Raw genomic sequence first — 25,211 nt, forward strand, 5'->3', positions numbered from 1 at the left:
CGACCCCCCCCCAGTGTAGACCAGGCCTAAGTTTCCTTTTACATCGTCTAGGCTCTTCCCTTTCTCTGGAGGTGATGGAATATCAGGACAGGATTGTATTCCTAACAGCCCAATAGCATCTTATTTCAATGTGACTAGTTTGGAATGTGAGGATGTGACCGTACACTTCCCAGTTTATGACTGGCCTCTGCTGCTTAGCTGAAGAACCAGGCCTCAGACTATCACAGTAAGAGAAGGCCATTACACAGACAGACAGTGATTTTGATTCTTTCTTTTATACCTCTATAACTAGCTAAGTGATAAGAATACACCTAAATTCTTAACGTATAGGCCTTTGCAGACAGGCCTGAATATCTATATCCTAACGGTAGTGTCTGTAGATGTAGGGCAGGGTTTCTCAAACTGGGGTCGCTGCTTGTGTACGGAAAGTCCTTGGTGGGCCGAGCCGGTGTGTTTACCTACCCCATCTGCAGGTCCGGCCGATCGCGGCTCCCACTGGCCGCGGATCGCTGCTCCAGGCCAATGGGAGCTGCTGGAAGCGGCACAGCTGAGGGACTTACTGGCTGCCACTTCCAGCAGCTCCCATTGGCCCGGAGCAGTGATCAGTGGCCAATGGGAGCCGTGATTGGCCGGACCTGCGTACGGGGCAGGTAAACACACCAGCTCGGCCCGCCAGGGGCTTTCCCTACACAAGCGGCGACCCCTGTTTGAGAAACCGTGATGTAGGTGGAAGAGAGAGAGATCATGGCAAATGTCTCTTCCTTTTATCATTTCCTTTCTTCCCTACTGGCTTTGCCCCCACCCCCACACCTTTCAGAGTCAGGTGAGCATTACTGAGGCTCTCCAAGGTTGAGCAAATCCCCTGGCGTGGCCTCATGTAGGTGAATCATTGCATTGTAGCTCCCTGGCTGTACAATGGCTGTTGATGGGTTGATTGACACCCAGCCGGGTGTTGGTTACTTTCCTTGCTGTTGCCTCTGGGGAGCTAATATCTGGCTGATTTTCTGAATGCACAGCATGTTTTAGTGACAACCATATTACACAATTCTCATAACTTCATATGCATTAATGATTTACATGTATGGATAGCAAAATGACTTTCAGCAGATCATGACCTTTCTCCTGATACCTTACACGTCATGCTTTATATATAGGGATCACAATTATATGAAAATGAGGAATATGGGGCTTACAGTATGCTCCCCCAAGGTATAGAATGTCACAGGGCGGGGGTGGTAGCTGAGAGTCTGGAGTGCTAGAGACAGGCAGAGCCCCAGCACAATCCGTCAGGGGAAGATGAAGTCCCAATGGAACTGATGCAGATTTTGGATCCAGGCATCAGAACATATACGTGAGCATGGGTAAGGGCTTTTGTAGGGAAAGAACAATGGTTCAAGGGGGAACACTAGATTTGTTTATGGGTAAACTGATGGCTCAAGTAGTGTACCAAAGTGGTTTTCTTCTAGATGGATATTCCTGGCTATGGGTGCTGTTCCTTCAAGGAAGCTCACAATGCAATTAGGCAGTTTCAGTATTTTGGATACCAATAGAGGATTTATTACAAGAATTGGTCTGATAATTACTGAGCTGGGTGTGTGCAGGCGTGGGTTCATTAACATCTGGAGCAGAGATCCCCCATGATGCACTGCTTCCCTGTTTTGCTGGTCCCAGAGCTCCGTGCTGTTCTTGCCTTGGAATCTCTGGTCTCCATTCTGTAGCTAATGGAGATGCCTCCCTGTCCCATCTTTGATACAAATGAGGCCAGGGGAGTTTCCTTAATCCTGTCATCCTTATCCGGAGGGGCTTAGGTTTTTCTCTCAGGGCTGGTCCACACTAAGAAGTGGGGTCGAACTAGGGTACGCAAATTCAGCTACGTGAATAGCGTAGCTGAATTCAAAGTACCCTAGTTCGAACTACTCACCCGTCCAGACGCCGCGGAATCGAAGTCCGCGGCTCCCAGGTCGACTCCACCACCGCCGTTTGCAGTGGTGGAGTACCGGAGTCGACCGCGGCGCTTCCGGAGTTCGAACTATCACATCCAGATTAGACGCGATAGTTCGAACTCCGAGAAGTCAAACTCACCGCGTCGACCTGGCTGGTAAGTGTAGACTAGCCCTCACTGCAATTTCAGTGCTTTTCGTAAGTCTTTTGAGCAGTTTTGGTTCAAGCAAAGGCTGGTGTGCATGTATGTGTCCTTCATGAGTCAGACAGGCTGGATATTGCACCTTGGTTCCCCAAGAATGCAGAGATGATAGCTAACACCAATTCTGTCGACCCCCAAGCCCTGCTCTCTGATGAAGGCCATGATTGTTTCACCAGATAGCGGTGTCCCTGCCTGACTCTTATCTGCATGGTCCGTATTGTGGTCACACCCTCTGTCAGCCCATCCCGTGCCTGCAGCAGTTTGAACATTTCCAGCGAGGAGAACAGGGCATAATCGATTGGGGCTGAAGATTACCCTGTTTTTGAGAGGGTCAGTGATTGTGTCAAGGGGCCTTTCCCCTCTAGGGGGTGCTGGATCCAATCTAGTCCCAGGGCTGCGGGATTGTTCACTCAGGGAGGGAGGGGGGAATGGGACACTGGGTTTTTCCCCTCTAGATGAACTAAGGGGCAGGGAATGGAAGATAAGGAACCTAACCAAAGCAGCTCAACCTGGTGCTAACATTTGCAGCCCTGTATGAAGACAATTACTATCATCCAATCTCATGCTTCCGGACGTCCCCTGCAGGGGTCAGGCAGGAAGAGTTACCCTGATGCCCCCTTGGCTCCCTGTATTCTGGGATGTTTTCTCACCTTCCTCTGAAGCATCAGGTATCATCCACAGCCAGAGACAGGGTTCTGAGATGCCTGGCTGGTGGGTCGGGCTGAAACGCTCTGGGTCCATGTGCTCACAAGAATTGACAGGGGGCAGGAATTTTCCACCACCCGGGGCACAGAGTGGGCTGAGGCTGAGACTGGCCAGGCCCCAGAAGGGGAGGTTGGGGGAGGATTTGGGGGAGGGTCACACCAAGAGGAGCTAGGCCCTGGGTCTGTGGGGGAAGAGAGGCCTGGCCCCAGTTGGGGCTGTGTGGAATTTGGTTCTGCACTAGGCACCATAGGTAACCAGCAGCCCAGCAGAGCCTCTGCTCCCCCCACCACTGAAGGAGAGTCCCCACTTGCAGAACCCCCCAGGACAGGGCAATGGGGCAACCTGGAAGGGGGGAAATATGGCACCTGGATCTCACTGGCACTGGGAGCGGAGATGCGACTGTGTGCCCCTCTCCAAGGCCTGCGCTCTTGGTGTCCTGTGCCCCTCTCCAAGGCGCTGGCTAGAGATCCGTGCGGAGCAGCCCAACGGGAAGTCATAGCTAAAAGGGAGGGGAAGCAGCCGGCCAGCTCCTTCCAGCTGCATATCCATGAAAGAGCTCGGGTAGGGGAAAAGGATGGGTAAAACAGAACGCCTGGGTTCTGTCCCCAGCTCGGAGAGGTCAGTGGTGTCTAGTGGTTGGTTGGGAGTGTGTGTGTGGGATCAGTACTCCTGGGTTCTATCCTCTGCTCAGAGAGGGGGGGGGGGTGTAGTGATTGTAGTAGGAGGAGTTGAGGGCCAGGATGCCTGCATTCTTTCCCATGCTCCGAGATAGGAGGGGTGGTTGAGTGGTTAGAGTGGGGGAGGGCAGGATGTGTGGGTTCTCTCCCTGGCTCTGTGAGGGGAATGGTGTCTAGTGGTTAGAGCACTAGTGTAAGGGGCTGGGTGGTACAACTTTTGAGGTTTCATTCCCAGCTCTCCCCATCTGTATGTGAATCAATCCCCCTCAGTGAATCATCTGGAGCTGGAATGTAGCTGGGAGGTAACTGGCCCAGAATTGCCATGGCATGCTCTAAATCTGCCTGTTGTTGAAGAATCCCTAGGCTCCATGAGCCCAGGGAGCCCATCTAGCCTGGCCTTTGAGAGTGGCACCCCTGGCAGACAATTGTAGAACAACCTTCCCAGGGGAGCCACTTCCTCCTACCCCCTTATTGCTGGGCCATGCCCTGAATTGAAGGCTTCCCCGCCATCCCAGAGTGTGGCTCCTCTGCCTTGCTGCCAGTAACACCCATGAACTTTTGATTGGCCCTTGAGCATCTCTTAAATTCATGCGGCGGTGAGTTCCACAGACTGTTCCTGTCCCCATGGCTCTCATGGTCCCATTCCTTCTGCCCGCTCCCCCACACCAGCCCTGTCCAGTGGTGTAACCTTTATAGCTATGTGCTGGGTGCTCAGGAAGAAGGGGGTAGGGAGTGGAGGGGATATAGAAGGCTCATGGGAGATGAGATAGGTTCCCTGCCTGTGTACCTCCACCTTGCCTGCATCTTGCATGTCCCCTGCCCGACGTGCCATTATAGGGTGTGCTGGGCATTTTTCTACCACTTACTGGGGGCTCTGTCATGTGGGGGCACTGTGTCTGAAGAAGCTCTCCTGTCTGGGAGAAAAGGACAGCAAGTTCAAAACCTCTAGAGTACCCCGTCACCTGATTTAGGAGGTTAATAAATATTAATTTGGATAGTATGGGTTATAGGCTCACCAATTTGTTTCATTAGAAGATAATAAGTTTCTTGTCCTGAATCAGGCTCCTCAGAATTTACAAAGGACCCTCGGGGGTATGACAGGAAGCTCACACTGAGACAGACAGACAGAGCATTAAAGACTTTTTATTAAGCTAAATGAAGTAGTAATTAAAAGGGTAAAATAATCAGTTACAAGCGTATTACTGCTATTCAAAAGGTACATATGGTATTATATGCTACAAAGCTTTGGTTAACATACTCACACCCTTCCATGATGGGTGGTGGTGAGAGACATAGGACCAGCCTCACCTCTGGTGGTTCAGGTTCCTCAATTCTTGAGTGAGAGGTGCAAAGCTTAGAAGAAGCTAAAGTGAAGAGCTATCGAAGCTAAGTTAGTTCAGTAAACTCTAACTTAAAATTAAAACCTAATAAACAAAACTAAGACCAAAAGCTTAGGGATACCAAGCTTAGCCTAGTTTCCTTGGAACTTAGAAAGTTCTAAGAAAAACAACTGCAGCTGACTAGTCTACTCTAGCAAGGTGGGTCACCTCTTTTATGGGCACAGGTGCCTGAAATCCTTCCTCCTATACCCAAACTTCATTCCTCACCATCAGAAACGGTAGGATACATTTACTCCATAGGCTAGTATTTTTGTACCTATTGATGACATTAGATCATACACACACGTTATTTTTGTTGTCCCGGTTATTTTGGTTCTTTTCTTATGGTGTACCTGTTAAGTCTGTGGGTACAGACTTGGAAACCCCATATGCCATTCTCCATCTGGGTGAAAGGTCTCGGACATAGATATGCTAACTTTACCTTAGCTTAACATACAGAATATGGCCTGTAGGTCGCTTGCATTACAGCCGAACTTATATATTAAAGTAAGTCTAGAAACCTATTACAATAAACCAAATACTTAAACTATAAGATTATATATATATAATTATGATCATCGCAGCTCCCTCCTGCTTTTTACACTTCTACAGAGCCCAAACCAAGGAGAAAAATCAAGGAAATTCAACCCCAGTAACCTGATGAATGCTGGAAAAAATCAATTCTTTATTCTGGCTTGACTAATTCTTTGCGTTTCGGCATCAGATTCGAGCCCAGAATTATCCCAAAGCAGAATTCAGACTGCAGGTTATAACGAGAGAAGACAGAGAGAACATGTCATGAAATCACCTGCCTTGGTAACAAGATTTGGAGAGAAGCTGGGGAAGGGGAAGTGGATGAGCCAGGTTTGCAATCTGGGAGGAGGGCGCTGGGAAGTGGTAAGCACGGATTTGAAAGGACTGATTTGATCCCATTGATTTACCGGAGGCCAATGCAAGCCTCAACCCAAGAAGTTCTCGCTCCTGCAGGCACCCATGGTGTTCATAAAAAACCCAATCTGGCATCTTCAGGCACCTAAATACCTTTTAAAATCTGTCCTGGTGTCCACTACATTTAGAGGAACTAGATAAGACTGTGTCTGTTTTCTTTTAAACAATTTGTTGCCCCTGGAAGTGATAGGAATTTTCTGGGACAAGAAGGAAACTGAATTACTGAAAGGCAGAAACACCGAGCATGTGTGTGACTTCAAAACTTTAAAAGAAATTGCTTTAAAAGGTGGGAAACCCAATTAATAGGTTGGTTAATACAAAAATACAATGTTTAAATCAATGCCTAACACACACAATGCCTCCTATAAGCAAAGAATGAAAGAAAATGTTGATACACCAGTGCCATCTACTGGATAGTGATGGGAGCAGCAGAGAAGGAAAATCTCAGAGCTGGTAGTAAAGGTCGAATACAAAATAAGAGAATTGCCCTCTTCCAGCGAACCCCAAAACAGGATGTATACAATGGGGCCAGCATGGTGGATTCCACAGTTAATTGAAGCCAACAGTGAAGCTGTAGAATGGACAAGCCAGGTGTCCTGCTCTTCTCAACTGCTGGGTTAGGTGAGATGAAGCAGTGAGAGCATTTTGGGGGACTGTTCTGAGGAAAAATTGGATTTTTTTGCAAAAGGAAAATATTCACAGAAATTGTTGGTTTCCCTCAAAAGCTGTTCCTGTTTCATCAGAAAACCTGAAAACTTTTTGCTAAAAATAAAACAATATTCCCTTTTCAGCAAATATATTTTGATTTATTTTGGGCAGCTTTTTGCCAAGATTTTTCAGTTTTTTCTTCATTTTTTTGCCAAACTTTTTTCATCCCAATTTTGAGAGGTTAGGCTAGTTGAAGCCATATTTTTTTGGTGTTTCAATAGAAAGTGTAATTTTTTTGTGGGAAAAATCAAACACCATTTTCTGACTGGCTGTAATAATAATAATAATAGCAAGGACAGATGATTTAATTAACTGTTCTATGTTGCAAATGAGGTTTGGGTAAAGCTGGGGACACGAAGCAGAACATCAGGAGAAACAGCTGGGATGAGGTGGGAGAGATTTGGGGTAACCCAGGGGAAGACCTAAAAGGGCCAAACTGGATCAGAGAAGCTCTTTCAAACACATGTCAACAATAGCATCATGGTGCTGCATTCTCCTGGATGCTTAGGGGACTGGAGGCAGCGGGATGCGGTCGGGTGGGTTGTGTTCTTTGGTGAACTGGATGTCTCTGCAGAACAAGACGGGCTCCTGGCCCATGCAGAGGCGGTACTGCCAGATGTAGAGGTTCTTTTTGGGCTCCAGGGTCACCTGGATTGACTCCTCTTCTTCTCGGGCTTCGTTCCAATCCTCCTGCTTCGTGTGGATGATTTTCCCGCCGTACTCGGCCTTGAGAGAGAACTCGCATTTGGTGATGAGCTTGGTGAGGGCTCCAGCCTTAAGCGACATCTCAGCGGAGATGCTCCAGTTGTGCTCAATGCTGGACATCTGCTGATTGGCGTAGCCCACCTTGCAGGTGACTTTGTCGGACCAGGTGATGGGGGAGTCAGAGTCATTGTGCAGGGTCTTGATGCACTCCCAGCTGCCGGTTAAGGTGCCATGGGTGAAGGTCAGCCCCCCGGGGAAGAAGATCAGCACATTGGGGTGGATGGAGAATATGTCTCGGGGGGCCGAGTTTATGTCACCGTACAGGTAGCACTGAACCCCCCATTTCTTATCCACCTGGATCAAGGCTATGCAGGGAACGTAGCCGAAGTAGTAGAGCCCCTTTTGGAGTTCTGGCTTCAGGGGCACATCCTTCCCTTTTTCATCTGTGGTCAGGTCATAGACCTGGTGCATAACCCCCCGCTCTAGGAAGATGACGCAGAAAAAGATATCATAGACACTGGGCAACTCATAGACATTGCCGAAGATCTGTAAAAGACTACCACGGTACATGTAATGGTCCCCACCACGGCAGCTGGGATGCAGCTCACGGACTGTGGCCCCGGCATCTGTGCTCAAGTCCTTCACCACCCGGTAGGAGTCGCCCTTGATGATGTAGATGTTGGGGGGGTCCTTTATGTCACTCAGGTAGTGATCCCCTCCCTGGCAGGCGGGGTGCAGTCTCCGGATCTCAATGCCAGTCCCTGTCTTTAGTTCCTTTGTCTGCAGGTAGCAGCCCAGGTCGGAGCGGACAATGAAGACTCCCCCTCGATTACAGAAGACGTCGGTGCCCGGGGCGTCTTTGTGAGGCACCAATGATCCATTGACAGGAGTCCAGTCCTGAGGTGGGGATAGAAGAGGGGAACAGGGAAGGGACGACCTTAGCTTACCTGATCTTTTGTGAATCTTTGATGCTTCAAGAACCCACAATTTCAGTATCAACCAGGCACCTGGGACAGGAATTGGAGCAGCCCTGGGAGGTGCCTGCAGTGAATTCTCCTAGATGTGCCCTGCAGCTCTGTCTCCAGGGGGTGTCACTGTCCTTAGAGAGGAAGGGAGGGGAAAACCCAGCGTTTGCCCCGGCAGGATCCCACCTCACACGGGATCCCACTTACCACTGATGATCTCTCTGACCGGGCCATGTCTCCTCTGTCTCACCCCGTAAGTAGGAAGGGCTGCCCTGCATTGAGATAAAGAGGGGAGGAAATATCAACAGTTATCCTGATGTATAACTCTGCACACAGCTACAAGTCTATGAATAGAGCTCACAGAAAAACAAGGTGCCAAAGTTCCCTCAGTCCCAACCCGCAGTCCCCTGCTAGCCCAGCTCTGGGCTCAGTCCTCGCCACCAGTTCTGCCAGTGCCCCTCAATCCCAACCCGCAGTCCCCTGCTAGCCCAGCCCTGGGGTCCCCCCCTGAATTCCAATTAGATGTTCTCAGCTGATGACAGCCCTGCTTGGGGTGGGAGTGAGCTCCTGGGCCGTACCAAGATGGACAGAACCTTAGAGGAAAGTAAAACCAGCCCTGCAATTCTCTGGGTGTAAACGCTCATGAGGGTGGTTTGCTTCTTCTCCACTGGCTCCGCCCCCTTTCCATTGACTCCGCCTTCTCAACAGGCTCCTCTTTCCTCCCCCATACAATGCCTCCCTTTTCTCCCAAAGTGTCCTTTTCCCATCCCACCTCCCCTCTCCCACTCTCCATTCCACCCCCAACTCCCACTCCAACTCCTCCCCCAATTCCTTTGGGTCAATCTAGCTCCGTGTTAAAGGGTCCTGTAGGCTGGGGCCCATCCCCATCCAGGGCAGCAGGGAGCCAGACCGCCTCGCTGCACTGGTCAGGTATGTTGGGGAATTAGTGTGACCCCACAGCAAACAGCCCATATTAGCCGGTCCCAGCCCCTGGGTCAGGGCGGGGCAAGAAAGTCACTAGCACAGGCCCTCAGGCAGGGACTGAGCAAACAGTTTAATAGTAGCAGGCCCAGGCCTCCAAAGGTCTGGGGGAGGGGGAGATGCCACCAGGGCCGGCTCCAGACCCCAGCGCGCCAAGCAGGCGCGTGGGGCGGCATTGTCGGGGCAAGGCGGCATTTGGCTCCGGCGGACCTTCCGCAGTCATGCCTGCGGGAGGTCCACCGGAGCCCCGAGAGGAGCGGACCTGCCGCAGGCATGACTGCGGAGGGTCCCCTCTTCCCGCGGCTCCGCTTGAGCTCCCGCAGGCATGATTGCAGCGGGCGCGCTGGTCCCGCGGCTCGGACGGAGCTCCCGCAGGCATGCCTGCGGATGCTCCACCGGAGCCGCGGGACCACCGCACCCGCCGCAGACACTTCTGCCCCGGCCGCGGGACCGGGGAAGGGCGGCGTAATTTCTAGAGCCACCCCTGGATGCCACCCATGAGTTAGGTGGGAGTGGGGGACGCAGGCCCACCCACTCCACTGCATCTCAGCTCGGGGCCCTAGCAGCGGCAGAAGACCCGCTGCTGTGTCAGTGGGGATCCCAGCCACCACACACTGACATGGGCTCTGGGTGTGCTGCAGCCAGACTAGAGTCGGCTGCCCCCGGGCTACTTCCAGACTCCCCCTCTAGCAGTACCTGAGTCACGGTGGTGCCGTCCAGGGGGTCCAGCACCATGGGTTCCTCAGGATAGCTGGCGAGAGGTAAGCTTGGCAGCTCCCCTGGGGAACTGGCGCACGGTAGACCTGGCAATTCCTCAGGGTAACAGGCGAGGAGTAGGCTTGGCAGCGTCTCTGGGCTCAGGCCAACTTCAGGTGGTGTCTGGTCTGGCCAGTCCCCAGGTCGGCCACCGATCGCCGGGGTGTCCCCACTGGTTGCTACGCCACAAGCATCTAGTCGCTCCGGTGGCTGAGAGTCAAGCAAGCTCTGGGGGCGGGCTTTTATAATTCCTGTCCTGTGCCCTGACCTCTGAGGGGCGGGCGCAGGGTTTTCTGGCTCCGCCCACTTTGGTGTCCAGGGAGGCTCATCCCCCTTCTGGGCAGCGGGGAACCGGACCGTCTCGCTACACCCCCACCCTTAAGTCTGGCTCCTGTTCATCGGGGCCAAACCCTTCCATACCCCCCAGGTGTGACAGGAAGTCGGCATTAGCATGGTCCTTGTCGGCCCTATGGCGAATCGTAAAGGCATGGGGCTGGAGCACTAGGTACCAACGCTGTATCCTCATATTATTCTTTCATTTTGTTCATTCCACCGAAGCAGGATGTGGTTGGTGACTAAGGTGAACGGGGCTCCAAGAAGGTAATAACGTAGGGCGTCACAGGCCCATTTCACTGCCAGGGCCTCCTTCTCCACCACCACGTAGTTCTTCTCGCGCGAAAACAATTTCCGGCTGCTATACAAGACCGGATGGTCTTTGCCACCTATTTCTTGAGATAGGATGGTGCCTAGTCCTACCTCTGAGGCATCAGTTTGGAAGATGAATTCTTGGTGGAAATTTGGGCTGTAGAGAACTGATTCACGGCAGAGACACTTTTTGAGTTCCTGAAAGGCGTCTTTGCATTCCTGGGTCCAAACCGCACATTGAGGGCTGTCCTTGCTTAAAAGGCTGGTCAAAGGGGTGGCTATCGATGCAAAATGGGGGATGAAACGCCAATAATAGCCAGCAAGGCCCAAGAACTGTAACACCTGATGCTTTGTGGTGGGAGGTGGACAGGCCGCCAGGGCCTGGACTTTTTCAACGAGGGGCTTCACTTGTCCATTCCCTGTTGTGTAGCCCAGATAAATAGTCTCTTGCCATCCAATGCGGCATTTTTTTGGGTGGGCGGTCAATCCAGCAGCCTACAGGGATGTCAGCACTGCCGCTACTTGTACCAAATTATATTCCCATTGGCGGCTCTAGATGACCACATCATCCAGGCAGGTGGCCGCATAATCTCGATGGGGTTGGAGGACATGGTCCATCAGCCGCTGAAACATGTCTGGGGCACCATGGAGACCGAAGGGCATCCAGGTAAATTGGTACAGATCTGTTGGGGTGGCAAATGCGGTCTTCTCCCTCGAAGCGAGGTCAAGGGGGGGATTTGCCAGTAGCCCTTGCTGAGGTCGAGCGTGGTGATGAAGTGAGCCTCCCTTAACCGACCAAGCAGCTTGTCTACGCGTGGCATAGGATAGACACCAAACCTGGAGATGGCGCTGACCCGTCGGAAGTCGATGCAGAAGCACCGTGTCCCTTGGGGCTTGGATACAAGCACTATCGGACTACGCCATTCGCTCTGTGACGGTTCAATTACGCCTAGTTCTAGCATGGGGATCTGCCACATGCGGTGCTGCAAGGGCCTAGCTGTTTCTAGGATCACTACCCCAGGTTCTGTCTGAATGGTATGGTAGACAAGGGTTGCATAACCCGACTGGCCGGTGAAGGTTCGTGGGAACGCCTGCAGGAGGCACTGGACTTGCTTACGTTGTTCGTCCATGAGGGTCTCCGCGAGCTGGGGTCCCTCGGCGTCTTGGGTTAGGGCAGCATGGGGACCCAGTTCTGGCTCCGGCGGGTAAGGGTTAATTAATAGGCCCTCGCATTCCCACCAGGGCTTCAGGAGGTTGACATGGTACCTCTAGATTTTCTTACGTCGATCTGGCTAGTTGACTTCATAGGTGATGGGCCCCACCTTCCGGACTACCTCGTAGGGGCCCTGCCAGTGGGCCAGTAGCTTGGACTCACTCGAAGGCAGGAGAAGCAGGACCCGGTCCCCAGGTTTAAAGTCGCGGCTCCACCTGTCTTGGTTATAGGTTCAGGCTTGAGCCTTCTGGGCGGCCTTTAAGTTTTCCCGGGCAAGAGCCCCGGCCTGTGTGAGGCGTTCCTGAAGCTGGAGGACATACTTCAGGAGGCCCTGGGTGGGTGATGGAGCTTGTTCCCAGTTTTCGCGCATCAAGTCAAGCAACCCCCGTGGGCAGTGGTCATACAGCAACTCAAAAGGGAAAAACTTTGTGGAGGCCTGGGGCACCTCCTGGATCGCCAGAAGCAAAGGCGGAAGTCAGTGGCGGAGTCAGTGATGAGCTGCCAAAATCTTAACAACTGGTTCCCTATAAAAAGTTCTGATTTAAGGTACTTTTTGTACCTTTCTCTATAAGAAAGGCCAATGCATTGAGTCATTGGGAGTCATACTTAACAATAAAAAACAACATTTTTACAGGTTTATTACAATAGAAACAAAGTATTGCTTTATTACATGAATTTAAAATACATTTGAAAAGAAAATATAAAGAGATGTATGAGTAAGCAAACGATAATATGTAAGAATGAAATGCCTATTCTTGTATTTTAAAATATTACATGTGAACTACTTAAGTTATTTTAAAAAGTGTAATATTTATGCTGAAGTATACAATGCAATAACAAACAACATTTTAAAGAACATTTAAGTACATTATTTTTTACTAATTAGGTAGTAATTTCCAAATGGCTTCTTGATCTTCTCCATAATCTTTGGTGTTGGATACACGAACTCTGGTATCTAATGCGGATCGATGACTTCTCATCCATGATTTAACATATGGTATTGGGTTCCAGGAACTTCGTGGTTTTCCCAACAAATTGAATGTCATAAAGCTTGAGATACGTTTAATTGTTAAATTCATCCTTTTATCACTACAAATAATATTCATCAACGAAAAAGCTCTTTCTGCTTCTGCAGAACTAATTGCAATTGTGTTCATAATTTGCTTTGCTTTACTTATTGTTTCCAGATCAGGAAGATTTTTTGATTGAATGTTATTCTCTACATAGTCACGAAAATCATTTAAATCGACTACAAATTTTATGAATTTACTTAGTTCATGCACTTTTTCTTCTCCTGATTTCCAAGGTAACCTGACTTCTGCAATATTCCATGAAGTGGGATCCATAACATTGAATAATTAAACTATTTTAGGTGTATTATGAGAATAACCTAAATTATCTTAATTTAAATGTGCTTTTCATTTAATAATCTTGCCTTCATTTTTTCAATAATGCACTCTATTACTTTGTCCCGTGGCAGTGATTTAAACCTTACATTATCTCCAAACTCTATGCATTTAAAAGCATCACTTTCTATCATTTCATTAATTTTATTTTCATGTATACCAAAAGTATTTTTAATTGTATGAAAAAAAACAATCGTTCGTTTGATTAGTTTATCTGCCTTTGTTAAACTCAACTGTCTCGGTTGCAGTGCATTTGATAATAATGAAAGTTCATCCAAAATGTCAATCATTAATGCCAAGTCTTTTAAAAATTCTTTTTTTTCCCCAACCTTTTTGCCATGTCAGAAAATTTCTGATTTTTGGAAAAGTAAATATAAAGAGCTGGATAAGCTCCCCAGACTGCTTTGACAGCTCTAAGGCTACAAGAAGCCCATCTTGAACCAAAAACATGGCCTATTTTGATGATTTCAATATACTCTTCTTCAGAAACTTGTTTAAGTTCAAACGGACTTTTACTTGACTGATGAAAAATTGCATAAATCTTGTCCAAAAAAATCTTGAAATGGCTTATTTGATTGATATCATTTATAGCATCATCTAAAGCCGGTTGTAGCCGATGATTCAAACAATGCCAAATTATAATGTTTGGAAATCTTGAATCAGTCTTGTAGGAACTCCAGATTTATGTCTAAGCATGGTGCTCGTGCCATCAGAACAAAATCCAATTAATTTTTTCTTTAAATATTCTGTGTCAAATCCTGTATCAGTTAATGTATTTCTCAAAGCATTATAAATATTTTCTCCTTTTGTTGATTCTATTTCCACTAAATTGAGAAAAATTGTTGGTGAAAAATCTTGTAATTCACATTTTAGAAGAATTACAAGCACAGTTTTACTTGAAATTGTAAACGCTTCATCAATAATACAAATCTGAATCGTTTTTGATGATTTTACTAAAAATTTGTTTTCTTATTAATTCAGCAATATGTCCTAGGATTCTGATGGCCAAAAATCAAGAATGTAGGCAGTTTCAGTCTTAATTTGTAGCTCTACTTCATCCTCCATATCTGATATTGGTCAGTTTCTTTTTACTAAGCTGTAAACCATGTTGAAAATTTTGCTGGTTATTGCAATATTTTTTTCAGTAAGTCTATTCATCACTGTAGTGAGAGGTTCTTTTTTAGATTCATTTAAAATATTTATAACTCTCAAATGAGAGCTTTAATTCAAAATGTTCCTTCATTTTTTTCTTAATGAAGCTTGCTTGAATTTTTTTTTTTAAATCAGTTCCAGATGCTTTAATAGTACACTTTTGCCATTCTGAAGAAATGTGTGAAGATTTTCCTCCAAGGACCCCCAAATGTGATGTCTTTGCACAGTGGGAACAGCCAAGATTTTTGCCTTCAATTATCAAGCCATTATATTTCTTTAAAAAAAATATTGTGCCTGCTCAGAAGTCCAACAATCAGGTACTACATTTTTCACAATCATGTATATCCTCTTCCATTGCGGACACATTTTCAGATGATTCAAAATTTAAGATATTATCACCAAAATTATTGTCATCGGCGTTTTCAGTAATTAAATCATTATTTTCACTACTAGAACTACTGACTAATGATTTTGTCATTTTACTGGAAAACCAATCACTAATGCATTTCTCGTGTTTCAAATGAAGGGTAAATAATACTGAATAGAAAACTTTAATCTTCGAATAACAGTTCAGTTAGTATTACACACCGAAATATCACACGCAATTTAATAGAAAAAAAACAGACTGACTATGACTGGTCATGTTAATTGTATAGAAAACAGCTGTGCAAGTGCACGAAGAAAGCAAGTGGAACTTCGATTAATTAACACAAGAAACAAGATGTCTCTCTCTCGGCAGGATGAACTTTGGCAGCAATGACATTTGACTCACATGAGCATATCAACATAAACAAAGCAAGTGCGCGACTGTTAATAAAATAATAAACTAGACCAGGGATGGGCAAACTTTTTGGCCCGAGGGCCACATTGGCAGGGCCGGCTTTAGGCCAATTCCCCCGAATCAGGCCCCACACCCAGTGAGAATCCCTTCCCTGGCTAGAGGCACCTTTTTAATTCTTACTCACCCGGAGGTGCTCCGGCTCTTTGGTGGGTTCTTTGGGGTCCGCTTGGGGCTCTGAGAACTGCAACAGGAAGCTTGTTTGCAGAAAGGGACTTAGGGCTTGGCTACACTGGACAGTTGCAGCGCTGGTGGAGGCTTTACAGCACTGCAACTTAGTAACTGTCCACACCTGCAAGGCACATCCAGCCCTGCAACTCCCTGGCTGCAGCGCTGGCTGTACTCCTGGTCTACTTGAGGTATAATGATTGCAGCGCTGGTGATGCAGAGCTGCTCGTCAAGTGTAGCCACACACCAGCGCTGTTATTGGCCTCCAGGGTATTAGGAGATATCCCAGAATGCTTTTAACTAAATTACTCTCTTTGTTTTGTTATGATGCCTCTCTTTGTTTTGTTGTGAACTCGGGGCTCCGGGAGCTGCTTATCTAAAAAAACAAACAACTCTTGTTTGCTGTGATCAATCTGTAACTGACTGTGAACAATCAATTGAGAGAACCCACTACCTTGCTGTGAATTAGGCAGGCAGGGAGATGAGTGTTTGCTTGAGGAGAGAAACAGCGGGGGGGGGGGGGGGGGGGGCGGAGGAGGAGAAAGGGATTACGTTGGAGCAGCTGCTTAACTGCAAACAGCCTGCAGACCAGATAAGAGTAAATGAGGGGTCAGGGAAATTTTCAGATGTTGCAAGGCAGGGAGCTGACACACAGTGTCAGCTCCAAAAATCCACTCTCTCTCTCTCTCTCTCCCCCACTCCCTGTCACACTCCCCCCCCTTTTGAAAAGCACGTTGCTGCCACTTGAATGCTGGGATAGCTGCCCATAATGCACCACTCCCAACAGCGCTGCAAATGCTGCAAACGTGGCCACACTGCAGCGCTGGTAGCTGTCAGTGCGGCCACACACCAGCGCTCTCCCTACACAGCTGTACGAAGACAGCTGTAACGCCCAGCGCTGCACACCTGCAAGTGTAGCCATACCCTTAGACAGAATGTGCAGATACTTGGACGGCTGCAACTGTCTGCAAACTCCACAGCGAGTTGCTGCCAGACAGCCCCAGATGGCCACCGGGCACAGCACTGCCAAGTGCTACCGGGGCACACAGGCTGCTCCATGTGGCTTACCCGGGGTAGGGTGACCAGACGGCAAATGTGAAAAATCAGGACGGGGTGGGGGGTAATAGGAGCCTATATAAGAAAAAAAAAAATTGGGACTGTCCCTATAAAATTGGGACATCTGGTCACCCTAACCCGGGGCCACGGACCTTGCCCCGCTGCCTAGCCACCGCTCGCCTTACCAAATGCGGCTGTAGGAGAGGTCTGTACCCACCCAGAGGCAGAACTGGGGGCTGACTCTCCCCTGGAGGATAAAAGGAGCCCCCCCCCTACACACACCTTGTCCTGGGTCCACCCTTCCCCTCCTGCCTTCATCGCACAGGCTCCTCCAGGAGCTGCATTCGGAGGCTTATAAATTACAGCTCAGCAAACAAGCTGCTGGCTTCCAGGAGCCCTAGGCAGCCAACCCAAGGCACAACAACAGCTACACAACCCTTTACTGCACAACAACCCCCCATCTACACCACTCTTAAACAATCCGCTGTGCTGCAAGAACCCTGTGCAGGCCCAGCAGAGCATACAGCACCCCCACCAACACAACCGCAACACACTGTACACAGCCCTCCTTCTTCCATACACACCGTAAGTGATCTGAGCTGCACAACCCCAAGCATTATACATCCCTCCCCAGCGCACAGTCCCCATCCCCATCCCCACCACTGTGCAGACCCTCTCCCAGCTGCACAACTCCCCTGCTACACAGCCGCCCCCCAACACACAACTCTGTTCGCACACACTATACACACCTCCCCACTACACAGCACTCCCCGAACTACACAATGCAAAATACTCTAAGCAGGGGGATGAGGAAGGGGAAGGCAGGGCAGGGGGGAGACATCCTCATGGGGCTGGGGGCCCCTGCAGGGCCTGGGGCAAATTGTCCCACTTGCTCCTCCATGGCCCTGGAGCTCACAGCCCTCCCCCCCCCAACTTGCCTTGCCAGCAGCCCAGAGCCCAGCTGAGCTGGACATGCTGCGGCTCTGCGGGGTGGGGCAAGTGGGGGAGGGGCCAGAGGCCCAGGGGCAGACACACATCCTCATGGGGCCAGGGGCCTGGGCAAATTGCCCCACTTGCCCCTCCCCGGCGGCCCTGGAGTTCGCAGCCCCCTCCCCCCCCAACTTGCCTTGCCATCAGCCTAGAGCCCAGCTGAGCTGGACATGCTGCGGCTCTGCGGGGTGGGGCAAGTGGGGAAGGGGCCAGGAGCCCAGGGGCAGACACACATCCTCATGGGGCCAGGGGCCTGGGCAAATTGCCTCACTTGCCCCTGCCAGCGGCCCTGGAGTTCGCAGCCCACCCCCCGCTTACCTTGCCATCAGCCTAGAGCCCAGCTGAGCTGGACATGCTGCGGCTCTGCAAGGTGGGGGAAACAGGGGAGGGGCCGGCGACACGGGGGGAGACACACATCCATGTGGGGCTGGGGGCCCAGGGAAATTGCCCCACATGCCCCCCCCTTACCTTGCTGGCAGCCCAGAGCTCAGCTAAACTGCTGCGGCTCTGTGGGGAGAAGACATCCTCATGGGGCCAGAGGCACCTGCAGAGCCAGAGGCAAATTGCCCCACTTGCCCCCCGAGCTTGCAGCCCTCCCCCGCCCCGCTTACCTTGACAGCAGCCCAGAGGCCAGCTGAGCTGGCTATGCTACCTCTACAGGGTGGGGGTAGTGGGGGAGGGGCCAGGGGGAGATGCACATCCATATGGGGCTGGGGGCCCAGGGAAATTGCCCCACTTGCCCCCCCCAGTGGCCCTGGAGCTCACACCCACCCCCCTTACCTTGCTGGCAGCCCAGAGCCCAGCTGAGCTGGCCATGCTACCTCTACAGGGTGGGGCAAGCGGGGGAGGGCCCAGGGGTAGACAGACATTCTCATGGGGCTGGGGCCCGGGCCCAGGCAAATTGCCCCACTTGCCCCCCTGCCCCCAGCGGCCCTGGATCTCGCAGTCCACCCCACACCCTTACCTTGCCTGCAGCCCAGCTGAGCTGGCCATGCAGCTGCTCTGTGGGGTGGGGGAAGCGGGGGAGTGCCGCCGTGCCGGGGGGGCGGGGGGAGAGACATTCTCGTGGGTCCGGGGACCTCGGCAAATTGCCCCACTTGCCCCTCCCCCATTGCCCTGGAGCTCGCAGCCCCCCCCTTACCGGCAGCCCAGAGCCCAGCTGAGCTGGGGATGCTGCGGCTCTGCTGGGTGGGGCTAGTGGGGGAGAGGCCGGGGCCTGGGCAAATTGCCCCACTTGCCCCCCCTCCCTTGCCTTGCCTGGCCTGGCCTGCAACCCAGAGCCCAGCTGAGCTGCTGCGTCTCTGCGGGGGGCCGGGTGTCCCCGCCTTGACTTGCCTGCAGCCCAGCTGAGCCAGCCACGCTGCGGGGGAAGGGTATGGGGGGGAGACAAGCATCCGCCTGGGGCTGGGCTCTTAAAGGCACAGGCAGCCCAATTCCTAGAGTGTGGAAGCTTAGACACTGCAGCTCCTCTCTATCCTATACAAGTGCTGCAGGGCTACGTTAGTGCTACAGCCGGGAGACTGAATGCGGTGAAATATTGTACAGACGCCCCCTCCCTCCCTCCAACTCTGTATTTCACATTTGGAATATGTAAAAGAGCCTTCTCTCAGTTTCTATGTCTCTATTAAATCAGTGCAGCTGCTTTCGCTCATATCACCTGCTGCTGAGTTGCCAACTCCCTCCCAGAGCCCACATGTCTGCACCCCCTCAGGTACCATCTCCTGCCCCAGGTCAGAGCCTGCATCCCTCACTCAAACTCCCCAAAGCCTGCAACCCTCCTGCCCCCCAACTCCATCCCAGAGCCTGCACCCCAAAAAGGGCCAGATTAACCTTTTGTGGGCCCGGTGCTAAATATATTTGTGGGCCCCATGGGGGAAATGGGGACATGGGGGAGGGGGCAGAGTCCTCAGAGCGAGGGGCTGGCCGGGGGCAATGGGAGATGGGTCATGGTACGGCAGGGACAGTCCTGCTCCACCCAGCCCAGTTCAAGGGCACTGTTTACAAACCGGGAGCTGCCAGACCCACGCTGTCCAGCCTGGCCCTGTGCTGCCATCGTGCTTCCCCACCTTGGGGGTGGGCCCGTGTTGCACCATGCTACCCTCCTGCCCAGCACCCCTCTGACTCCCTACGCCCAGTGCCGCACCACCCAGAGACCCCCACAAACCCCCTGCCAGCACCCCTCTGACTCCCTATGCCCAGCGCCACACCACCCAGAGACCCCCACAAACCCCCTGCCCAGCACCCCTCTGACTCCCTCCGCCCAGTGCCGCACCACCCAGAGACCCCCACAAACCCCCTGCCCGGCACCCCTCCGTCTCCCTACGCCCAGTGCCGCATCAACCAGAGACCCCCACAAACCCCCATGCCCAGTGCCCTCCCAGTCCACTCCCCCGCCCACTCAGAACCCCCCCCCACAGATCCCCTCACTGCCCAGTGCCCCCCTGCCACAACTGCACAGCACCCCATGTAGACCCCACACTTCCCAGTGCTCCGACACACACAGATCTCCCCACTGCACAGCCCCCAACACACACAGATCTCCCCACCCCCACTGCCCAGCACCCCCCCCCAGACCCACTAGAGACCTGCTCTCCCACACCCTAACCCCCAGCCACAGTAGCTGGCCCTGATGGGAGGTGACTGTGTCTGCCAGGCTGAGCAGCTTTGCATTTGAGAGTTTGGCTACACTTGCAGGTGTGTAGTGCTGGGAGTTAAAGCTGTCTTTGTACAGCTGTGTAGGGAAAGCGCTGCAGTGTGGCCACCTCAGTCCCTGGAAAAATCATGGAACAGGTCCTCAAGGAATCAATCCTGAACCACTTAAAGGAGGGGAAAGTGATCAGGAACAGTCAGCATGGATTCACCAAGGGCAAGTCATGCCTGACTAACCTAATTGCCTTCTATGATGAGATAACCGGCTCTGTGGATGAGGGGAAAGCAGTGGATGTGCTATTTCTGGACTTTAGCAAAGCTTTTGATACAGTCTCCCACAGTATTCTTGCCAGCAAGTTAAAGAAGTATGGGCTGGATGGACGGTAAGGTGGATAGAAAACTGGCTAGATGGTCGGGCTCAACGGGTAGTGATCAATGGTTCCATGTCTAGTTGGCAGCCGGTATCAAGTGGGGTGCCCCAAGGGTCGGTGCTGGGGCCGGTTTTGTTCAATATCTTCATTAACGATCTGGAGGATGGTGTGGACTGCACCCTTAGCAAGTTTGCAGATGACACTAAACTGGGAGGAGTGGTTGATACGCTGGAGGGTAGGGATAGGATACAGAGGTACCTAGACAAATTAGAGGATTGGGCCAAAAGAAATATGATGAGGTTCAACAAGGACAAGTGCAGAGTCCTGCATTTATGATGGAAGAATCCCATGCACTGCTACAGACTAGGGACCGAATGGCTGGGCAGCAGTTCTGCAGAAAAGGACCTAGGGGTTACGGTGGACGAAAAGCTGAATATGAGTCAACAGTGTGCCCTTGTTGACAAGAAGGCTAATGGCATTTTGGGTTGTATAAGTAGGGGCATTTCCAGCAGATCGAGGGATGTGATCATTTCCCTCTACTCAGCACTGGTGAGGCCTCATCTGGAGTACTGTGTCCAGTTTTGGGCCCCACACTACAAGAAGGATGTGGATAAATTGGAGAGAGTTCAGTGGAGGGCAACACAAATGATTAGGGGGCTGGAGCACATGACTTATGAGGAGAGGCTGAGGGAACTGGGATTGTTTAGTCTGCAGAAGAGAAGAATGAGGGGGGATTTATAGCTGCTTTCAACTACCTGAAAGGGGGTTCCAAAGAGGATGGATCTAGACTGTTCTCAGTGGTACCAGATGACAGAACAAGGAGTAATGGTCTCAAGTTGCAGAGGGGGAGGTTTAGGTTGGACATTAGGAAAAACTTTTTCACTAGTAGGGTGGTGAAGCACTGGAATGGGTTACCTAGGGAGGTAGTGGAATCTCCTTCCTTAGAGGTTTTTAAGGTCAGGCTTGACAAAGCCCTGGCTGGGATGATTTAGTTGGGGTTGGTCCTGCTTTGAGCAGGGGGTTGGACTAGATACCTCCTGAGGTCCCTTCCAACCCTGAGATTCTATGATTCTATGATTCTATGCATTATGGGCAGCTATCCCACAGAGCACCTCTTCCCATTCTGGCGCCGTGGGTTGTGGGAAGGGGGCAGAGGGTGCGGGTCATTCTGGTTCCTGTCCCAACGCCCCGTGATGCATCGCTTCACATCCCAGCAATCCCTGTTTTTCCATCCATGTTTGGCGCCATCTTGCATCTTTCAACGTTTTCTGTGCAGTGCGATTCTGTGTTCCATTTCGGTCTGCAGGAAATGGAGCCCGAACTGCTGAGGAATATGCTGACGAGTCTCGCCAGCACATCACGTTTGGCAATTGAGCTATTCCTTAAGATCCAAAGTGACAGTGAGGAGTCTGACGATGATAGCGAGTCGCGTAATGCGTATGACATTGTGGCATTCCCAGACATGCTCAGCACCGTGGAATGCCGCTTTTGGGTTCGGGAAACAAGCACTGAGTGGTGGGATCACATCGTCATGGAAGTCTGGGATGACGAGCAGTGGCTGCAGAACTTTCGGATGAGAAAAGCCGCTTTCATGGGACTATGTGCTGAGCTCGCCCACTCCCTGCGGCGCAAGGACACGAGATTGAGAGCTGCCCTGCCAGTGGAGAAGCGGGTGGCTATTGCAATCTGGAAGCTGGAAACACCAGACAGCTACTGATCGGTCAGGAACCAGTTTGGAGTGGGAAAGTCGACCGTTGGAAACGTGTTGATGCAAGTTTGCAGGGCCATTAATCGCATCCTGCTAAGAAGAACCGTGACTCTGGGGAACGTGCAGGACATTGTGGATGGCTTTGCACAAATGGGTTTCCCTAACTGTGGAGGGGCGATAGATGGGATGCATATTCCTATTCTGGCAGCACCCCACCTAGCATCCGAGTACATTACTCGGAAGGGATATTTCTCTATGGTTCTCCAGGCGCTTGTGGATCACCGTGGGCGTTTCATTGACATTAACACAGGCTGGCCCGGAAAGGTGCATGACACACGCATCTTTCAGAACACTGGCCTGTTCAGGAAGCTGCAGGCCGGGACTTTTTTCCCAGACCGGAAGATCACAGTAGGGGACATCGAAATGCCCATTGTGATCCTTGGAGACCCCACTTACCCGTTAATGCCTGGCTCATGAAACCGTACACAGGGATCCTTGACAGCAGCAAGGACCAGTTCAACTACAGGCTGAGCCGGTGCCGAATGACTGTGGAGTGTGCTTTTGGCCGTTTAAAAGGGCACTGGCAATCTCTGTATGGGAAGCTGGATTTGGGGGAAAGCAGCATCCCCGTGGTTATATCCGCGTGCTGTACCCTCCATAATATTTGCGAAGGGAAGGGTGAAAGATTCAGTCAGGCATGGACCTCCGAGGTTCAATGCCTGGAGGCTGAATTTGCACAGCCAGATAGCAGGGCTACTAGAGAGGTCCAGCACAGGGCTGCAAGGATTAGGGATGCCTTGAGGGAGAAATTTGAGGCTGAAAACTAACAGTAATGTTTGGTGCCTTGCACGGGAGTGAAGTGCAGTGGTTACAATGTTAGTAGGAATCTGTGTTTCCTAAGCTGATTTGCAATGCCTGTTTCTTTCCTGGGCTAAGGTATCTTTAACTTTCTGCAATAATAAAGACTGTTTCAAAGCCAAACATTCATTTATTGAAAAGAAAATCAATTTATTGAAAGACACACAACGTTTTTGGAATCTGAAAGGGCAAGGGGGTGGGGTGGGGAACTGTACAATCACAGGTTTGCATATATCCTGTCTGGAGTGCTGTGCAATGACTGCTGCACTGCAGGATGGCTATACTGCATGGTGATGGGGGTTGAGTGCAGAGGGTAAGGGTCGTAGTTCTCAGAGCTGGTTGGTGAACGTACAGGTGTTGGAGGCAGCTGGTGGTGGTAAGAACCCGGCTGCTGGGGAAGGGGGTTTGGAGCTGACATGGGGGCACAAGGGAAAGAGCTTTGGGACAAGGGCAGCGGGGGCAGTAGTGCTCTGCCTGCATGGCTATGAGTGCCTGGATAGAGTCTGCTTGGCGCTCCAGGATGTTTATCAGCCGCTCCGTGCATTGCTTCCTTTGTGCTGCATTTTCCTTGCGGATCCTACTTTCCCTCTCCTTCCACTCCTGTGCTTTTTGATTCTCTGTGAGAGATTGGTGCATCACTTCTTGCAGCATGTCTTCTTTGCTTTTTCGCGGCCTCTTCCGGAGGTTTTGTAGTCTCTCAGCCAGTGATAACACGGGCAGCCAAGATCTCACGGTTGCATCTATAAAGGCAAAATGCAACACTTAACAGAGGCAGCATTGTTTATACCAGACAGGGTAGTTCCCCCGCATTGAAGCAGGTCACATTAACAGTCTTCACAATAGCATAATTATCCCATTCCAAAGAGAGTGCACATAACCCACGGGAGCCCCAAAATGGTGAGTAAGGGGGACTGATTGGTTCAGGGCTGTACTGTCCTCTGGGTTTCTGTGAATTGGGGAAAGCAAACAGCTGCAGATGCTCTGGCCAGGTAGACAGGAAAAGCCTTGGGAACTTTTGAATTTCATTTCCTTTTTGCCCAGCATGGAGCACTGATCAGCACGGGTGGCCATGCAGTCCCAAATCCAAAAACAAGTCCAGCACGGACTGTACGGGAGATACTGGATCTGATCGCTATATGGGGAGACAAATCTGTTCTATCAGAGCTCCATTCCAGAAGACGAAATGCCAAAGCATTTGAAAAAATCTCCAGACTATGATAGACAGAGGCCACAGCAGGGACTCAACACAGTGCTGCGTGAGAAGCATAACGGAAAGCCAAAGAATCAAATGGATGCTCATGGAGGGAGGCAGGGGGTACTGAGGACTCCAGCTATCCCACAGTCCCCGCAATCTCTGAAAAGCATTTGCATTCTTGGCTGAGCTCCCAATGCCTGAAGGGTCAAAAACATTGTCCCGGGTGGTTCAGGGTGTATGTCGTCAATTTACCCCGTTCCCCCCCCTTCCCGTGAAAGAAAAGGGGAAAAAATAGTTTCTCGCCTTTTTTCAATGTCACCCTATGTCTACTGGATGCTGCTGGTAGACGTGGTGCTGCGGCGCTGAACAGCAGCATCCCCTCCCCTTCCTTACCTGTTGGCAGACAGTACAAAAGGCTTGAAAACCATCCTCATCATCCCGTGAGTGCTCCTGGCTGGCCTCGGTGAGGTCGGCCAGGGGCGCCTGGGAAAAATGGGAATGACTCCCGGTTATTCTCGGCAGACGGTGCAATAGGCTTGGTAACCGTCCTCATCATAGCAGCTGGAGGCTGAGCTCCTCTCCCCCTCCCCTTTCATGTCTAATGAAGATTCTGTACTGCCTGGACTATCATAGCAATGGGAGGCTGCCTCCCCCTCATTTTATCTCACTAAAAAGTCAGTATTTCTTATTCCTGCATTCTTTATTACTTCATCACACAAATGGGGGGACAGTGCCACGGTAGCCCAGGATGGGTGTGGGAGGAGGGAAGCAATGAGTGGGGTTGTTGCAGGGGCACCCTCTAGAATGGCATGCAGCTCATCATTTCTGCGGGATAGCTGGGGCTCTGACCCGGAGAGGGTGTGCTCTCTGGTTCTCTAGTAGACTTGCCCCATATTCTAGGCAGGACTGACTCTATTTTTAGACAAAACATAAAGAAGGGAATGACCTGGGGAGTCATTCCCATTTTTGTCCATGCGCCCCCGGCTGACCTCAGC

General features: G+C 51.0%; 1 protein-coding gene across 8 annotated transcripts in view; it reads right to left on the reverse strand.

The window, feature by feature from the left end:
* Positions 1-4,648: 4,648 nt before the first annotated feature.
* Positions 4,649-25,211, reverse strand: part of LOC120380378 — a 55,870-nt gene continuing 35,307 nt past the window's right edge. The window contains exons 1-4 of one of the 8 annotated variants that reach the window (XM_039498081.1): positions 18,577-18,741; positions 17,904-17,942; positions 8,438-8,502; positions 4,649-8,162 (exon numbers count right to left, since the gene is read on the reverse strand). In XM_039498081.1, the coding sequence (XP_039354015.1) occupies positions 7,065-8,162; positions 8,438-8,464 (1,125 nt within the window). In that variant the 5' untranslated portion in view covers positions 8,465-8,502; positions 17,904-17,942; positions 18,577-18,741 and the 3' untranslated portion in view covers positions 4,649-7,064. Of the gene's footprint in view, positions 8,163-8,437; positions 8,503-9,907; positions 12,455-15,348; positions 15,469-17,903; positions 17,943-18,215; positions 18,239-18,399; positions 18,468-18,576; positions 18,742-18,770; positions 18,810-25,211 lie in introns of those variants that run through there. The other 7 variants (XM_039498080.1, XM_039498079.1, XM_039498082.1 and 4 more) reach the window with 7 other exon arrangements.

This window comes from Mauremys reevesii, linkage group 13 (assembly GCF_016161935.1).
Source record: "Mauremys reevesii isolate NIE-2019 linkage group 13, ASM1616193v1, whole genome shotgun sequence".
In the NCBI taxonomy this organism is placed as follows: domain Eukaryota; kingdom Metazoa; phylum Chordata; order Testudines; family Geoemydidae; genus Mauremys; species Mauremys reevesii.